This window comes from Pyxicephalus adspersus, chromosome 4 (genome assembly GCF_032062135.1).
Source record: "Pyxicephalus adspersus chromosome 4, UCB_Pads_2.0, whole genome shotgun sequence".
Taxonomy (NCBI): domain Eukaryota; kingdom Metazoa; phylum Chordata; class Amphibia; order Anura; family Pyxicephalidae; genus Pyxicephalus; species Pyxicephalus adspersus.
This window is the reverse complement of record NC_092861.1, coordinates 98,837,249-98,857,147: the sequence shown is the minus strand read 5'-3', so window position 1 is coordinate 98,857,147 and position 19,899 is coordinate 98,837,249. Positions and strand designations below refer to the sequence as shown.

At 38.2% G+C, this 19,899-nt stretch overlaps 1 protein-coding gene and 1 long non-coding RNA gene across 2 annotated transcripts in view; both read right to left on the bottom strand.

The window, feature by feature from the left end:
- LOC140329057 (centromere protein H-like) overlaps positions 1-2,269 on the bottom strand; it is a 42,750-nt gene extending 40,481 nt beyond the window's left edge. The window contains exons 1-2 of the mRNA XM_072409119.1: positions 2,140-2,269; positions 158-298 (exon numbers count right to left, since the gene is read on the bottom strand). Of these exons, the coding sequence (XP_072265220.1) occupies positions 158-298; positions 2,140-2,180 (182 nt within the window). The 5' untranslated portion in view covers positions 2,181-2,269. The remainder of the gene's footprint in view (positions 1-157; positions 299-2,139) is intronic.
- LOC140330106 (uncharacterized) overlaps positions 1-19,899 on the bottom strand; it is a 690,842-nt gene that overhangs the window by 239,559 nt on the left and 431,384 nt on the right. The gene's annotated exons all lie outside the window — the stretch shown is intronic.

Genomic DNA, 19,899 nt, shown 5'->3' with positions numbered 1-19,899 from the left:
CTTACTAACAGGGAGAGCATGCACTGCACAAAACCATATGACAAAAGACTAATGTTTTTCAATATGAAACGTCTATTAAAATCAACTCTTTAAAATGTTTTAAATTTCACTTTAGTTTAAAACTAAACTAGCTACCTTTTTTTAGTGTAATAGTTACCGAAAGAGTTGAATCAGGGCTTTTGGTCCTTTGGTGGCTTTGGTGGAGTCTTCAAGGCTTCCTGGACCATTAGGGAGGCAGCTCTTTAAACATTTAACACTTGCATTTTGAAATTCTACAAGTATTTCATGCATATGATCCCTGTGATTAAAAAAAACAAAACAACAAACACTAGACCTGCAGTTTTTCAATGCTAGCAAATAAATAAGATAAATACTCTATAAGCTATATAGATTACTTTAAGTTTATTTTGTAGATTTTCTGAGAAATAAAGGACACCTCAAAGGTGCTTTAATAAAAAGTGACAAAACAGATCCTAACAGAGAAAGTATAGAGGTTGAAATTTCTGACTCATCTTAATGAAAATGCTAGATGACAGGCTGTCAAGCTGAATTATAGCCTTAAGTAATTTCTCAGCAACTGACCACATTCAGATCAGGATTTTCAGATCAGAGCTTTGCTGACTAGCATTCTTGTTCAAGGTAATATATAAAAAATCAATATTGTGCCCAGGCAACTCCTGGAACCTCTTGTGATAACAGTGGACCCAATATGCAGGGGTGCCTGAAAAAGTCTTTGTATGCATCTTCATAGCTACATTGCTACCTCTGACAGCCAGTGTCGGGTAAAAAATATTGTGAGGTTTGGTGATGTCCTTGTTGCATACAGTTCCCATTGCTAGTGGCGAATCCACACAAAGACACGTTAAAAAAAATGGTACAATAGGTCATTTATAGGGAAAGATATGCTGCAATGTGACAACAGGCTATATTCTTAACTAGTCCTTTCCCTTCTGCCCGTTTTTTGGCAGAGCCTCCAGTTATTCTTGAAAGTGGATCTGAACTCAAACAAATGAAGAATTGATATGTTAAGGTAACATACAGGAATAATAAACAATACTCTGAAAATAGTTACGCTTTATCAAAGGGTTCTCCAACAGCACAACTCCTGGTTTGTGAGGTTGCTTAAGCACTCTTATCCCATATAGCAGTTTATCTGCAGTTTGAGACTATTTAATGAGTAGCATTTGACTGCTAGCCTTAGCAGATTTGGAATGAAATCGGTCAATGACACTACTGTGCTGCTTTTATTAATTTTTTGCAGACATCAGAAAGCAAAGTCCTGTTTCTACCAAAATGGCAGTCCTCACACAGACAAAGTGCAATGCAATAATAGGGGTAAAAAAATTACCTGCAAAAGGGACCACAAGTAGTACTTGTGTATACACACACACACATAGTCCACTGGTTAAGGACATCCGACATACACATGTCTTTCCTGCTCCTTCTGTGCAGAATGGAGGCTTGAAGGGGTGACGGGGTGGTTTGCATAACTGGAAGAAATCTTTTGCTAAACACAGTTATGAGGTGTGGGTTTCTTAGAGCTCTTTCTGCAGCCTCTTGGAACTCTTTAATGACCAAGACAAGCTCTGCAGTTGCTTCTTTCTGCATATCAAAGCACAGCTTGCTCAAGAAGTAATGAATGTCTAGGCTCTATAAAGATTTTTTTTTGCTTTGTTTGTGATTAACTTACAGTGAGGATTTTATATGGTAACTGACACCACACTGGCTAATATTATGTTGAGACAAACATCTGTCCTAATTGCATTAATTAAAATAATGTACCTGTTCTGACTTACATACAAATTAAAATTAGGAACAAACCTACAGAACCCATCTCCTATATAACCCAGGGACTACCTGTATGTGTGTGTGTGTGTGTATATATATATATATATATATATATATATATATACACACACACACATATATACACACACACATACATACACAAAAAAAAAAAAGTTATTTTTTTGCACAGTACTTTTAATTATTACCTGTTTATCTAGGGTTCGCATATACGTCCAACAAAACAAATTTCAACAAATCAAACAGACCAAGCTATAAGAAAGAACCACTTAACATTTGTTAATTATAACACATTCACAACAAAAATAAGACTCCCAGGGGTAGAACTCTGACCTGTTTTCCATTCGGTTTGCAGAACTTGTCAAAGATGGCATGTTTTGGACAAAACTGCAGCAATAAAATTCAATTATATGTTAAACGACATAAGCAAACTGACAGCTAGCTACTTTATAAGAGATTGAACCTTTCAATATACTTGACACCAAACAGAACCTATTAAATACCATATCCAACAGTATCACATGACTTTCGTTTTCTTTATGTCACGCGATCAATCAAGGGCTGAGATTCAAGCATAGTGTCCTATGGGATAATCCTACCTTTGGAATCTGTCCTACTAACTGATTAGGCATATACAATGAAGTCACAATCAGTTGCATCTGTGCTGGCATCTCCTATCTTTAAAAGACTGTGCTACCAGATGGAGCTTCCTGAGCATGCTCAGTATTAGCTCCCTGGGAGTCAGCATGCACTAACGATGTCAGTTGTGCTGCTCCACAACCACCTTGTACTGTGAGATAATCCTACCCTTTCTGCAGCAGCATCATTAGAGCTGTCATCATCCCCATGTATATCTCCTACACCAATTGTCATAGAAATTTGACATTTTTAGGGTACACAGGGGACCGCGAGAGCTACTAAACTAAATTTCAGCCCCCTAAACATAAGTTGCCAGATATGGGGCATAAAATCCTAACAATCAGGGATCTTTTCTCATTAAAGTGGAACTAAAGTGAAAAAAAAATATGACACTTACCTTTACTTGCGCAGATCTGTGATGTATGCTGCTGTATTTGTTCAGAAAGAGCCCATTTCACTGCACATATTTGAGATCAACATCTTTCTTTTTTCAGTGACAGTAAAGTTCCTCCTGTGCATGCCCAAGACTTCTGGAATTTGTGACATGTGTATCCCAGTAGGCTCTGCGCTCCCATTCAGTCTTTACCATCACAGCAGTAATGACAGAAGGTGTGGGGCTTTGCCTTTTTGCTTTTTTAAAAAAAAACTATTTAAGGAAAAAACACCACAAAAGGTCACCACAAAAGGTTATCTACCCTTCTATGTAAGTAAAAGTTGTGGTGATAGGTTCACTTTAAGGGGGGGTCCCTAATGTGAATTTGCATGTTAGGTTTACCTGGGGGTCACTTACATGGCAATGGGCATTAGGGTACTGTGCTGTGGTGCTTCAAATAAAAATTTGCCTGCTCACAAATAATGTAGGGGTTTTGTCAAGTCTTGAGAGACAAAGGTCACTATCATGAGTTCTTATTATAAAAAGATATACAATATCTCTGCATCTGATTGAACAATTGTGTTTTCGTCACAAGCTTGATTTACCTTGGAATGAGTCACATAGTAGGCCTGATTTATCAAGCAAGCTCTTGTAAGCTCGCCGATATATGAGGCATATTTCCAGAAGTACACTCTCCTTCACTTGCTAGCTGCATTTCAGCTTTGATAAATGAGCAATGGGGTCAAGAATACGCCAATTAAGGGGATTAGTTTGCAGCTGCGTGATTAGGGAGGATCTGTTAAGCTGTCAATGGTGAGGTCATAGCAATTAATTAGTACACACCTTCTCCCTGTTCTGTGTGCATCTACAGTGTATTACAGGTTAATTAATTCAAGTTAAATTACAGATCAGGTCCTGTAGTGCTTTTTTTTTTTTTTAAGATAAGTGCTACATTTTATGTTACATTATATTCATTCCCAAAATTGCTTCATTTATAGTTAGATTTGTTGCAGTTGTTGATTTGATACTTTTTAGTTTTGTTGCAACACTGCTAACTAATTTATATCATGTTGTATATATACTAATTAGCACTTTATATTATGTCATCACACAGCTGCGCGATTGAATGAAAAAAAAGGTGAGATCAACCATTTTTTATTTGCTTTAAATAGTTTGAATTTAGATAAATCCAATATTTAAATAAAGGATTGTTGGCAAAGATGTTAGACTACATGTATCAAGGAACATTTAGCGATTTCACTTTTGTGTGTATGTCTAAATAAATTGAAATATATATAAATACATATTCATTTTTTCTATTTAAACTGGACTGGTTTATGGGGGGTTAATCAAGGAAGTTTGCTTGTCTAGTATGAGTTTATGTGACTTTTTGTAATCTTAATTCTTGTTATTGGACAGACGGAATCTAAACTAACATTGTTTTAGTTGCTAACACAACAGCACTAGCCACCAGTATAATCTCCTCCATAATCATAAACCCACGTGAAAGCCTAGGCGCATATTTGGTACGCGCTCATAAGCATACAGCCATTCTCACACAAATTGTGCGCACAACAAAACATGCAAATCACATATGTATGTATATATATATATATATATATATATATATATATATATATATATATATATATATCCACTGCATTCAAAGCCCCTGAACTTTTATTTTTCTATTATTTGTTCATTTAGGGATGTGGCAGGTATAATTTTCCTTAAATAAATGTGGGAGTCTCCAGGTGTTACACTTATACACAGCTAGTGGAGTGATTGGGCTAAAAACACATAAAACTATTTAAGCCAGGAGTTTGCACATGTTAATTTGTTTTTATATATTTAAAGTGAACTTTAATCTGCAAAAGGATAATTTTAAAGTGGAACTAAAGTAAAAAAAATAAAATAAAGAATTGTGTTGTGTCATACATGTTCATGCTGTTATGTAAGGTAGACAATATACATTTTAATATAAAGTATACTCGGTATATATGTAAATAAATATATGTTTAGCATTTTTATTGTTGGTAGATCATTTTGACTTCATCATATTTATTTTGAAATAGTATGTTTATTGAAATTTTTTCAACAGAGTTACAGAAATAGAAAAACAAGAAGTAACAATAAAGTGCAATACCATAACAAAAAGAAAAAACTTGAGCAAAAAAGTTTGGGGGCAACTGTATAATAAAAAGCCTGGAAATGTTGGAGGGCAGTTAGCCTTGTCCATAGATAAAAAAAAAGTATTAAGTACACAAAGTCGATAGACAGCATAAAAATTATACATACAGCTGAGAATAGTTATCCCAAACAGTCCTTGTGCATATTGAACATCAGGCCTTAACAAGAGTGGATGAATACATATGTTAATCACAATATTGATGATATTAAACAGCGGAGAAGAACACATATAATAAAACAAATACAGTTAATCAGTAAACCGAAGGGAAAGGGAGTTAGAGTGTGACAATAACATAAGTCATAAAAGATTTAGGGTTTCAGCTGGACAACTGAGCATAATATTGGTCCCAATTTTCCCATGTTTTTTCAAAACTATCTGTTGTGTTTCTAAGGAGAGCAGTAAGGTACTCCATAAGACGTACTTCCTGAATCCTTTTGTACAGATTCTCCATGGAAGGGGGTAAAGTAGCTTTCCAATCAGTGTCCATGCAGCCTTTAAGTCTTAAAAGGTTGGCCTAAAAGGTGAGTTAGAGGATATAGGGATAACTGCAGTTTGACCACCTCTGAAAGCAATGTGTTAACCTGTGACCAGTAACCTTTAATAATGGGACAGAACCAGAAGATGTGCTCAAGGATACCTCAGGGGTCCCTACAACGCCAACAGGTGGGATCTGTGCCCGGGAATAGCCCTTGGAGTACTTCCGGAGTATGATACCATTTGAAAATTATCTTATACAGATTTTCTTTATTTAACGTACAGATGGAGCTTTTATTAGCAGCCTCCCAGATCTCCATCCACTCATCAAAATCCAGTGTCCTTCCCAACACCTCCTCCCAATTTAACATATATTTGAACTTGCCTGAGGTTTCTTGAACTGACATGTGCAGGAGGTGGTATATTTAATTTAAATGAAACAACTCAGATGCAGTTGAACTGCAGACCTTAAACTTTAATTCAGTGGGTTGAACAAAAAGATTGCATAAAAATGTGAGAAACTAAAGCCTTTTTTAACACAACACTTAATTTCAGAGGCTCAAAAGTAATTGGACAAATTAAAAAGCTGAAAATAAAATATTCATTTATAATACTTGGTTTGAAAACCCTTTGCTAGCAATGACAGCCTGTAGTCTTCAACGCATAGAAATCACCAGATGCTGGGTTTCCTCCTTTTTAATGCTCTGCCAGGCCTTTACTGCAGCAGCTTTAGTTGCTGTTAGTTTGTGGGCCTTTCTGTCTGAAGTTTAGTCTTCAACAAGTGAAATGCATGATCAATTGGGTTCAGGTCTATTGACTGACTTGGCCATTCAAGAATATTCCACTTCTTTCCTTTAATAAACTCCTGGGTTGCTTTGGCTGTATGTTTTGGGTCATTGTCCATCTGTATTATGAAACACCTCCCAATCAATTTGACTGCATTTAACTGGATTTGAGGAGACAGTATAGCCCTGATTCTTCAATGAAATGCGCATACGCTGGACACACGTACGCTCGTGCCGGTCAGCGACTTCTATTAGCGCGAGTCGGGCCCCAGTTCTAGTGAACTCGCCTGCGGGTTTCCTGCAAAGATCTCGAATAGGCAAATAAGGCGATTAATTTTCCGCTGCGTGATTCAGAAGGAGATGTTAACCTCAATGATGAGGTGATAGCAATTGATTAGCGCACACCTGTGCCCTGTTCTGTGCGCATCTCCAGTCCAACCATTTTACAGGTCAGTTTGAATCTTTAATGCTTGAAGTTTTTTTTTTAAGCGTTACTTTATGTTACAGTTTACTCCATCTATCTTAAGCGTTACTTTTTTTATGTTACAATCTACTCCATCACAAACTTGCTTCATTTATAGTTACATTTGTTGCACTTTTTGTTACTTTTTCTTTTGGTTGCAACACTGCAAACTAATTTCTATCAAGCTTGATATATACTAAGTGGCACTGTCAAAAATGTCATCACACAATAGTATGAGTGTAAAAAAATATGTGAACAAACATGTGTGACCTCATAAAAATTTTGACTTTACTAAAATATTTGATTTCTCTAAAGGATTATAGGCATGTTATAATACATGTATTAAGGAACATTTAGTGATTTCACGAGTGCATACACTTATGCAATACATATGCATTTTAATTTTTGTCATTTAGTGTAAAGTTTAGTAATGTGTGTGTTTTTTTTTTTTTTTTTTTTTTTTTTGGTTTTGATGCGTTTTTATATTTTATTGTGAACTTTTAGCAAATGTTTCTTTTAAATAAAGTTTTTTTTTAAGATGTTGTCATTTGTTTTTTGGGGTTTTATGTGATCTCCTTTTCAATCTCCCAGGACACACAGTTTAACCACCCGGCCGTTAAACCCGACCTTGGTTCGGGGATAAAACACTTGCAAAAAGTGTTAAACCCGAACTTTTCTCAGGTGGTTAAATGCCATCACTTTTTACCTGTTCCCGCTGTGATCATCTGTTCTGTTCTGTTGTTCCAGAGTCGATCTCTAAAAAAAATTCTATAAAATTTATCCGGTCCCCGCAGCTCCTCCGGACACGTCTGTCCTCTTCCTTCTTCTCCCAGCGAGTGCAGTGACGTTCTCCGGGGTTTCCCGGTGACATCGCTGCATGCGTCGGTGCGGGCAGGAGGCGGGGCGGGAAATTCAAATAACTTTGTATTGAACTCAATTTGTATTGAGTCCAATACAAAGAAATCCTTATAGAATATATATATAATTGTAATATATATATATTCTATAAGCTACTGTACAATTACATTACATTATACACTATTTTTTTTTTAAAGATTTTTTTTTTCAAAAAGACAAATGTGATTGTGATTGTTTTTAAGCTGTTTCTTCCTCTGAATTATTTGTAAGGCTAAAAACAGCACAATTGTCTTATTAAAACTCAGTTGTTTGATGCGCATAGTTATTTGCCAAACTTCAGGTGCGTGTAGCTCATAGTTGTGTGCCACGGCGGACCCGCTATATGCGCTTGAATCAGTTGAAAAATGAACTGCACTTTTGCACAGTCCTCATTAACCACCTGGGCGTTACACTGAGATCTAGATTTCTGTACCAAAAGCGTTACAGGTTTTAATGAATTTTTTTTTTTAAATTGTAGACCTGTAACCAGAAATATGTCCGAACAGGGTTCTAGTAAATATCATGAATATAAAAAATGTTTGAAACACACAATCATGTAAAAAAATAAAATACACAAAAATCAGCTTAAACAAGAATACGTAAATAAATGAAAAATACTGAAAATGCGATAATTCGGTATACTGTATAATATTATATTTTTCTAAAACACCTCCTTAGTGTCCAACCGTCCAACGTCACATACCTATAGACAAAACCACATAAATATATTTTTTATTATTTTGTATTGGACTGGATACAGAACTTTGTATTGAATCCAATACAAAATATTTGAATTTCCCGCTCCGCCTCCCGCCCGCACCGACGCATGCAGCGACGTCACCGGGAAACCCCGGTGATCGTCACTGCACTCGCCAGATGAAGAAAGATGACAGAAGACGTGTCCGGAGGAGCTGCGGGGAGAAGGTGAGTATTTTTTTCTTCTAAGCCGGCCGGCTTCTTCTTCCCAGAGAGGACACCCGACGCTGGAACACGACGGATGGACGATCGCAGCGGGACCAGGTAAGTGATCGATAAACCTGAACTTTTCTCACTGTATTTTCATACAGTGAGAAAAGTTCGGGCTTATCGAAAATAGTAACTTTTTTTAGCCTGTACCAAGGTCGGGCTTATCGGTCAGGTGGTTAAGGTAAGTTTGTATTTTATGTGTGTATTTATGTGTGTATTGCATGTTTTGCTTCATATGCACTCATGTATGTATAGACATGAGTGCACATAAAGCCAAACATGTATGTATGCATTTAGATGTGTGTACATATACATTGAAAAGAGAAATTATAAAAAGAAATAAGCAAAGAGGGCTTTTTGGACCATATTGCTTCACATTGAAAAGATTGCCTATTTCTTCCTATAAGCACTTGATGACCCCCCCCCCCCCGCAGACCAGTCCAGTTAAATAATATTAATGAAAATTCATATGTATTTATATGCATTTAATTGTATTTTGTCATATATACACAAGTGAAATCACTAAAGCACCTTTGACAATAATCCTTTTTTCAATTATTTGATTTCTATCAAGCCAAACTACAATTACATTTTACATTACACAAATGCTTCGTGACAAATGTTTACAATTCATACTATTGTGTGATGACATACTATGAAGTGTTAACTAGTATATATACAGCTTGATCTCAATTAGTTTGCAGTGTTTCAAAGGAAACCAAAAAGTATGAAAACAGTGCAACAAATGTAACAATAAATAATTATTTTGGTAATGAGTACAATGTAACCTAAAAAAGTAACACTTACCCAAAAGAAGATGAAGTAATAAAGATTCTAACTGACCTGTAATGGACTGTAGATGCGCACAGAACAGAGAGCAGGTGTGCGCTAATTAATTGCTATGATCTCACAATTAGCTTAACAGATCCTCCTTAATCGCGCAGCTGAAATCTAATCGCCCTAATTGGCAGATTCGCGACCCCTATTGCTCATTATTATCAAAGCAGGAATCCGGCTGGCAGTGAAGGCGCGTGTACTAGCGCACTCGGCTCCGGACCGCGGGAAACCGGCTCGCTGGAAGTGCGAACATACGCGCGTCCAGCGTACACGCATTTCATTGATGAATCAGGGCCTTTATGTAGGCGCCTATGTAGAGGAGCTGAACTCAGTTAACTCTTGCCCAACAGGAAAGAAATAAGTAATTTTAAAATATGCTTTTTTCTTAGCGCATATAGATGTTTTAAACATTTGAACAGCACAAATATTTTTTTTTAGGGCTAAGGGTAATATGTGTGCCATTAGAAAGAATGCTTTTTTATGGGAACAGTGGCTTTTAATGCAAGCTCGCCAGTGTAAAACTGCCAGGGATGCGCAGCTCCAGCAGCGAGCTCATTTAGTAGGTGAATTACGCGGCGGCTTCCGATTTTGGATGTCGAATACCAATGCGCGACCAAGCCTCCGATTTTGCTTTGTGAATCAGGGCCTATGTCTCTGAACACCTCAGAATTCATTCGGCTGCTTCTGTCACATCATCGATAAACACTAGTGTCCCAGTGCCACTGGCAGCCATGCACACCCAAGCCATCACACTGCCTCCGCCATGTTTTACAGATGATGTGTTATGTTTTGGATCATGAGCTGTTCCACTCCTTCTCCATACTTTTTCCTTACCATCATTCTGGTAAAGGTTGATCTTGGTTTCATCATTTGTTTTTCCAGAACTGTGCTGTCTTTTTTAAATGTTTTTGAGCAAAGTCCAATCTAGCCTTTCTATTCTTGAGGCTTATGAGTGGCTTGCACCGTGCAGTGCACCTTCTGTATTTACTTTCATGCAGTCTTCTCTTTATGGTAGACTTGGATATCAATATGCCTACCTCCTGAAGAGTGTTGTTCACGTGGTTGGCTTTTGTGAAAAGGTTTCTCTTCACCATGAAAATGATTCTGCGATCATCCACTAATGTTGTTTTCTGTGAACATCCAGGTCCTTTGGCGTTGCTGAGTTTCTCATGATGTACCAAACTGTAGATTTTGCCACTCCTAATATTGTAGCATTTTCTCGGATGGGCTTTTTCTGTTTTTGCAGCTTAAGGATGGCTTGTTTCACCTGCATGGAGAGCTCATTTGACTGCATGTTGTCTGTTCACAGCACAATCTTCCACATACAAGCACCCCCCTTCAAATCAACTCCAGGCCTTTTATCTGCCTAATTGATAATGACATAACAAAGAATTTGCCCACACCAGCCCATGAAATAGCCTTTTAGTCAACTGTCCAATTACTTTTGAGCCCCTAAAATGAAGTGATTATGTAAAAAAAAAAGGCTTTAGTTTGTCACATTTTTTATGCAATCGTTTCGTTCAACCCACTGAATTAAAGCTGAAAGTCTGCAGTTTAACTGCATCTGAGTTGTTTCATTTAAAATTAATTGTGGTAATGAACAAAACCAAAATTAGAAAAAACTTGTCTCTGTCCAAATAATAATGGACCAACTGTACATGTATGGTCATGCAACTAAAATAAGAAAAGAAAGACCAAAAAAAGTGTAGCGCAAACCCATAAAATGTAGTGCAGGTCCCTCTCTTTCAAACGTGCATACGCTACGCATTTGCAATGCTTCCACACTCGTGTACTATACATGTATGTGCATATTTTTGCGCAACTGAAATTGTTTTGTTTTTTTTTTGCCTACTAAAACACACATACACCCTTCCATAAAGAACAACATCACTAAAAATGGACCTACAGAAGCCTGCTCACAAGCAGGGTCAGGCACCTTTAGAAAGGAACAGATGTTCTGTTGTTGCTCCACTTAACTAAGCTCCCTAAATACTGGTTTATATGCATTATTTAGGTGTTTACACAATTTAAATAGTACTAGTATTTAAACAGGGACAAATACAGTTTGTGGCAAACATTTTTTTGTCTTTCCAGCCTTTCAGTGTGCAGTGTGAAACTTATGTTTCAATGCCATTTTAGACCTTGGCCCACTATATATTTACTTACTCACCTCAGCTTGGTAGTGGAAGCACATAAAGGTGGATTTCTCCTTTAACCAGAGGCAATATCATCCATGAATGTTGCTTTAAGCTAAGCCCATGACAACAGAAATTCTAGGACAAAATAGGCAATATTTTCAATTTGAAGCATGTCAAGCAATTTGCCAAAAAAGCCTCTTTGCCTATTTCCTCCTATAATTTCTCTTTTCTATGTATATCTATGTTTCTATGTATATGTACACACATATAAATGCATACATACATGTTCTGCAAGCGGGTGTGGACCCACTGTGCCACTGACCGGGTATACTCCAGAGGGGCGTGACTAAGCAGCTACCAGGTCTTCGCTAGAGCCTCTGAGGGTGAGGATAGGCTTGAGCTGCGGGGTAGCTGCCAGGTGCCACTCCAGAGAGATCCCCAGGCCAGTGGCAGCTGACCACAGAAGTCAGGAAACAAGGATACAGGGCCAGGACCAGGCGGCAAACAGGCAGAGTCCAAAAACGTATTCCAAGGTCAGGGTCAGGCAGCAAACAGGCAAAGTCCAAAAACGTATTTCCAAGGTCAGGGTCAGGCAGCAAACAGGCAGAATCCAAAAACGAAGGCAAGGTCCGGTACACAGCAAAGCAAACAGACAAAACAACTTAGCACTGAGAGTAACGCAGGTAAGCCAGAGATTGCTCAGGCAACTTCCTGTAATGGGAGGTGCCTTTAAATACCTGCAGGACATGAGCCATAGGCTGTAGGAAACAGAGGGCGTGTGTGTGTTACCTCAGAGACACACCCACGTCGGCTCACACACCAGAGCAAGTCTCAGCATGAAAGAAACACTGACATGGAACATAGGTAGTGGGTTACCTGAGAGATAGGACCCGGCGCCCGTGCCTGCGATTAGGAACAGCGGCGCCGGCACGGCCTGCAGTGCTAACAATACATATATGCATGTATGCACATACTTGAGTGCACATCTTCCTCCTCTAGTCTATATAGCTATTGTGGTTTGATATGAGGTTTATGCATTTATTTCTCAATTCTTTACACAATCTATCTCTCTGCTATGTGCACTACTGTTATGTATTTACTGTAAACCTAGATACTGAAAAGCACTTGCTTAAAGGTTAAGCATTACCATACAATACTTACTGTAAGATAAACATAAGAGGAAAAAAGGGGTCCGTAGGTAGGAGGATGATTAAAGAGAATTATATATGGTGTTAACTGGAAAGGGTAAAATAGGATATCTAAGTCAATATAATACCCATAGCCAAGTGTATGAGAAAGTAGAAATATTTATCCAGCCTTACTAGAATATTTGTAAGAAAGGTTTAACATCCCCCTTAAACAATCCTAGGGAGCGCTGAATGAAATAGAATGGTATATTTCAAGGGTAAAGCTATGAGGGAGTTCACGGTCATTTATATGCTGTTGAAAAAAATGTAATAATAAATGTTGGTATATATCATATACTAAGTGGACACATAGTATAGTAACTAGATTAAATAGGGGATGAATCAAAATTCCATAAAAGTGAATATAATTAAAAGGTTTCAACTTACTGGTTAGGTATGTGGTACATAATATGACAGATCATTGCATAAAAAGTAATATTGGTGTGAATACAGTGCTAGTACACTCAACTTCACTTGCCAGCCGGATTTCGGCTTTGATAAATGAGTAATGGGGTTAAGAATATGCCAATTAGGGGTATATTCTTTGTTTATTAGTTTGCAGCTGCGTGATTAACGAGGATCTGTTAAGTTGTCAATAGTGAGGTCATAGCAATTAATTAGCACACACCTGCTCTCTGTTCTGTGTGCATCTACAGTCTATTACAGATCAATTAACCACCTACCCGGTAAGCCCGACCTTGGTACGGGCAAAAAAAAAGGCTAGGGTAGTTAAGCCCGTATTTTTGTCACATGCTTACCTCCATGGTCCCGCTGCACATCCAGCGTCGTTTTCCAATTCCAGCGTCGTCCTACGTTGTCCGTCGATCTCCCTCCGTCGATCGTCGTCCGTCGATCTCCAGCGTCGGGTGCCAGCGGGACCGGTAAGATGCCGGCCGGTATCTTGTGTTCCGCCGCCCGGCATCTTGTGTTCCGCCGCCCGGCCGGCGGAACACAAGATACCGGCCAGCATCTTACCTGGACCCGCTGATCGTTCACGTCCTCCTCGTTCCAGCGCCGGATGATCTCTGAAGGGAGAAGCCGTCCGGCGGAGAAAAAAAAACGGACGGCTTCTCCCTGCGTGCGTGATGACGTCGGCGCGTGTGCGGGAAATTCAAATTGAAACTCATTCATTCATTTTGTATTGGATTCAATACAAACTCCTGTATTCAATCCAATACAAAATAATTCAAGTAAATACAAAGTTTGTAATTGGTAAATTCAAACTGTCATTTTGTATTGGATTGAATACAAACTCCTGTATCCAATCCAATACAAAAAATTAAAAAAAAATAAAATAAAAGTAAATAACTTGGAAATTCAAATTTATATTTTGTATTTGATTGGATACAAACTTGCGTATCCAATCCAATACAAAAAAAAATAAATAAAATAAAAGTAAATAACTTGGAAATTCAAATTTATATTTTGTATTTGATTGGATACAAACTTGCGTATCCAATCCAATACAAAATAATATAAAATTAATACAAAGTATATAACTGGTAAATTCAAACGCTCATTTTGTATTGGATTGAATACAAACTCCAGTATCCAATCCAATACAAAAAATAAAAAAAAATAAAAGTAAATAACTTGCAAATTCAAATTCTTATTTTGTATTGGATTGGATACAAACTCCCGTATCCAATCAAATACAAAATAATTCAAAACAAACCCCAATAAATACAGAATCAAAGTTTTAAAAATTGCCAGTTATTCCCTGGATGGCTAGTGTGTAACATTGTGTCTTATCTTACCTTTGCTGATCTTCGCCTAATTTCCTTTAATTTTATTAAAAGTATTTTTTTTTACATGATTGTGTGTTTCAAACATTTTTTATATTCATAATATCTACTAGAACCCTTGTTCGGACATATTTCTGTAAGTTACAGGTCTACCATTTAAAAAAAAAAATTTCATGAAAAACAGTGGATCACTTTTGGTACAGAAATCTAGACCTCAGTGTAACGCTCAGGTGGTTAATTAATTAAGGTCTTTAGTGCTTGATTTTTTGGGGTATGTGCTACATTATACTCATTCACAAAATTGCTTCATTTATAGTTAGATTTGTTGCAGTTGTTTTGATACTTTTTAGTTTTGTTGCAACACTTATATCATGCTGTATTTATACTAATTAGCACTTTATAATATGTCATTACACAATAGTATGAAAGTAAAAAAAAGGTGCGATCAACCATTTTTGTTTTGCTTTAAATTTCATTCTAGTTTGGCTTTAGACAAATCCAATATTTTAATAAAGGATTGTTGGCAAAGATGTTAGAATACATGAATCAAGCAACATTTAGTGATTTCACTTGTGTGTTTGTCTAAATAAATTGAAATGTAGATAAATTCATATGCATTTTCATTTTTACTATTTAAACTGGACTGGTTTATGGGGGGATTAATCAAGGCAGTTTGCTTGTCTAGTATGACTTAATGTGACTTTTTGTAATCTTCATTCTTGTTATTGGAAAGGTAGAATCGAAACCAACATTGTTGCAGTTGCTACCACAACAGCACAAGCCACCATTTTAATCTCCTCCAAAATCATAAACCCACGCGAACGCCTAGGCGCATATTTGGTTATGCGTTCATAAGCGTACCGCGTTCGCACATATTTTTGTGCATTTAAAAAAACAAACAAAAACACAACAAAACCTGTAAATCACATATGCATAAATAATCCCCCATATAATTCATGAGGATAACTCATACATATGTGTTTTGCATGTTTTGGTGTGTTATTGTTTGTTTTTAATTTTTATATTAAAGAATTTAAAGAATTTACTGCCTTCAAAGTCCCTTAACTTTTCTTTTTCTATTATTTGTTCATTTTGGGATGTGGCAGGTGTAATTTTGTTGAATTACCTGTGGGAGTCTCTAGGTTTGTTTATTTAAAGCCCTGTGTTACACTTGCACAGCTAGTGGAGTGATTGGGCTAATAACACAAAACTTTTTGAGACAGGAGTTTGCAAATATTTATTTGTTTTTAATATTTAAAGTGAACTTTAAGCTGCAAAAGGATCATTTTACAGTGGAACTAAAAATAAAGAATTGTATTGTGTCATACATGTTCACGCGTTTATGCAAAGTAAACAATATACATTTTTAATATAAAGTATACTTGTTATATATGTAAATAAATATATGTTTAGCATTTTTATTGTTGGTAGATCATTTTGACTTGATCATTTTGAAAGCCAAAAAAGTGTGGACACCCCTGTACTAAGGGGTTCAGCTGTGTATTATATGCAAAATTTATTGTTTAATGATGTTACAATCACATTTAGTTTGAAGAGGACATATCTTTAATACACAAGTATGATACTTTTAAGGTCACATGATAGTCTGGAAGAGATAACCAGAGAGAATGCAGGAAAGGTGTCAACTCTTCCAAGCTTCAAAACAGGTTGGTGTAGGATAAGACCATGTTGGATATTTTACTGGTCAAACAACCATTGTATAATAACTAATGTTTTTGGGTGTTTTTGTTTGGTAAAGGAGAACCATGGTTGTCACAGCCAAGCCTTCAAGGATCTTTTTATGTTAGACTTTGTGTTTTTTGAAACATAAAATATTGCTTATAGTTTTTTAAACTTTCTTTGTATATTCCTACCCAACATATTTTTTAACCAAAATAAAATTATGGATAATATTATAAAAACTTTAAAATATAAAAACTTTTTAAAAACATATTTACAAATTTGTTTTAAAATATTTTGGAGTGCATTTTTAAAACTGGTAGCGCCTGGGCATACCCTGAGGGGCCTTCCTCAGCTGATGCTCCATGGCAGACATCCTCCTGTTACTATCTATCCTGTCAAGGTCCTGGTGGGTGAAGAAAAAACAAAGTGTATAATAACCAGAAGAGTTTTGGCCAAAAATTGACGAAAAGTACTGTCCTTGTAAAAACCAAACTAATTAAACTAGAAACCTACCAAGAGGATGTCTGCAATGTCGCCGGGGTAGGGATGGAACCTCCTCAGGGCTGGCTGCCTCCATCGATCTTGAACTGGCTGTGTGTAATGCACCTGGGCACACAAACCACAGCCAACTGCACGAATCCTTTTACCAAGCATATTATAAAACAAGGCAAAGGTTATTCACAGATGATCAGTCTGATAAGCATGGTACAGAAGGATAAGGCAAAGGCAGGTCAGGAATAATCCGAGGTCAGGGCAGGCAGCAGGCAAGAGTAGTCCAAAACAATCCAAGGTCAGGGCAGGTGGAGTTCAGGCAGAATCAGATACCAGACCAGGTCGCTATTGGTAATGACACAACAGGTTAAAATGAACCAATAAACAGGGAACACACTCAAGCACACTGTACACATAGAGGCTTATAGCGGGCAATGGTGTCCAGGACAGGTTCTCCTTAAATGGCCACAGTGCCCAATGATCTAGTGCCACCTGGCGGCATTTGATAGGAGGATGACGGAATTCAAACTAACTATGTCCTGCCCCGCGGCAAGGCAGCCGAGTGCCTCGCCCCCGGAGGGTACAAGAGGCACACGTGGTAGCACGCGCACCTCTTTCCACAGCACCCCTGGGATGTGTCCTATTTTGCACGTCTGCAGGAGTGCTGAGAACAAAAATATTTCTGTTCACGTCCAAAGGGATGCTAGGGATGCCGCCTGGCCGAACTACTGAATGGATCCCTCCGCCTCCAGGGAGAGACACGCTGCCAGCAGGGCAGCGGCCTCGGCCATGCTGCCAGCTGCAGCGGGGTCTCCACCGGCGGCTGTGGCTCCCAAGGATGCCACGGGCTCGCTGGACAGGTAAGTGCCTTACACTGTGTATGTGGAAGGAGACAAAAAAAAATAGAGAGGTAAGTACTGAGCAAATGTAATAGTATAATAGCCAGCTAGTTCTTAAATAGCACAGTGCTAAAGAATGCAAGTTATAACTCATCAAGTTATGACTGTTTTGCTGTTTACACAGAGCAAAACAAGAAAGAAAGCTGATTCCTGGGGCCAAGCTCATTATGGCAATGGAACTAAAGTGATGCAGTTTGCTGTCAGTGAAGGTTGTGGGTTTTCACAAGGGACAAACTTGGCTAAGTGACATTTAACCTTGGGCTTCTGGTAAAAGCTGTCTAGACATGAAGCTAGTCATACACCCATAATGATTCTTATTGGAGCTAGGCCTAACGAACTATATATCCTTGTATATATTCATGGTCCTAAAGGAATGTTCACAATATAAAAAATACAGAAATACTTACATTCAGATGAGGAACTTGTGTCCTCTGGAGGGGGTGGTGGCAAGGGCACTCCAATAGCTGTAGATGAAAAATAAACACCATAAGTAAAAGAGGGTGTGCCACACTAAAGTAAATGTTTGTAAATTTAGTCAAGGATAACAGATTAATGCTAACTTCTAACTGATACTTTTGGCCTGTGTCCAAAAATTGGGCCTAAACATTTGCCAGTAAGGTACAACTGAACAACTCAAGTCTATTTTAATTCATGCTAGCCAACAACCTAGATAGAACCAGACAATACTACTTTCCACAACCAAAAAACATTCTAACACGCCGCACCTTAACAAGGGGAAAAGGCAAAATGCAATACTTACCAGACAAAATTTGGTCACTCACTTAGCGGAGGAAATCCAGTCTCCTCTGCTTCAGGTCACTCCAAACTGCTGGATTTGGATCACTGTTGGCCTTGTACTGGCGCTTGGCATATATGTGCTGATCATACCACCACATAAGCATTGTATAAAGAAAAAGATAAACAAAATATTAGTTATTTTTACAACAAACAAACACCTCCTAAACACCAAAAAATTTAAATTGATTGATTTTCTGGTGCAAATTGACATAATTTGTTTGCCATTGTGAACTGTTAATAATGTGTGTGGTATGTATGTGTATACTATTACTGAGAATCTTCAGAATTCCACCACACTAAGCTAAATCATAGCTACTAGGGATGAGCGAGAAGGCCTCTGACAGTCTCACAAAAATTTCCTCGATATTCCAATGGGTCCGCGAAATTTGGGCAAACCGATTTCGCGAATTCTATTAAAGTCAATGGGCCGACTTTAAACATTAAACAGAACAACCAAATTTGGTAGGTATGTGTAGGAAAACAGTGACAACAAGGGTAAAATAAAAATGTTCCGAAAGACCTTGAGGTTTTTGAGAAAATGGCAGGTGAAGTGACAGCCGGCAAAAAGGATTTTTGCGTTATGGACAGCGTACAGAAAGCAGCATAAACATTAGATCAATAAGAAAGGGTGGTGCTATGTTTGAACTCTAGCTGGAATCATGAACTGGATGTAGTGTTAGGAATACCACCCATAAAGTTGTGGAGAAGTAGCAAAGTGACATTAAGCAAAAGAATGGAGGACCAGAGACAGAACCATGGGTCAGCTAGAGCAGTAGCACTGTGTGGCCTCTAGTCCGCTATCGCCAAGAAAACCGCATTGGTAAGTGTCATGGAGAGCTGGGGGTAGTACATCGTCAATGCCACACTGAAGTGTGTAATACAATTTTAGTGAATGTAATACTGACAAGCGGTAGCAGCAGAAGCAGCAGGAGGAGGCGGTGGGCCTTGTGAGGGAGCATGGACCGCATTGGAAACTGGCACCTAGAGCTGGGTGTAATGCATCATCAATGCCACCAAGAAGTGTGTAATATAATTTTAGTGAATGGAGTACCTAAAGGCGGCAGCAGCAGCAGTAGGAGACAGTGGGCCCGGAGATGGAGCAGGGACCGGATTGGTATCTGGCATCTAGAGCTGGGTGTAGTGCATCGTTAATGCCACACAGAAGTGTGTAATATAATTTTAGTGAATGGAGTACCTATAGGCGACAGCAGCAGCAGAAGGATGTGGTGGGCTGTGGGAAGGAGCTGGGACCACAGTGGTATCTGGCATCTAGAGCTGGGTGTAGTGCATCGTCAATGCTACACAGAAATGTGTAATACAATTTTAGTGAATGGAATACTGACAGGCGGTAGCAACAGCAGGAGGAGGAGGCGGTGGGCCCTGTGACGGAGCGGGGACTGCATTGCCAACTGGCACCTAGAGCTGGGTGTAATTCATCATCAATGCCACTCAGAAAATTGTAATACGTATTTAGAGAATAGAGTACTGACAGGCAGCAGCAACAGCAGGGGGAGGCGTTGGGCCCT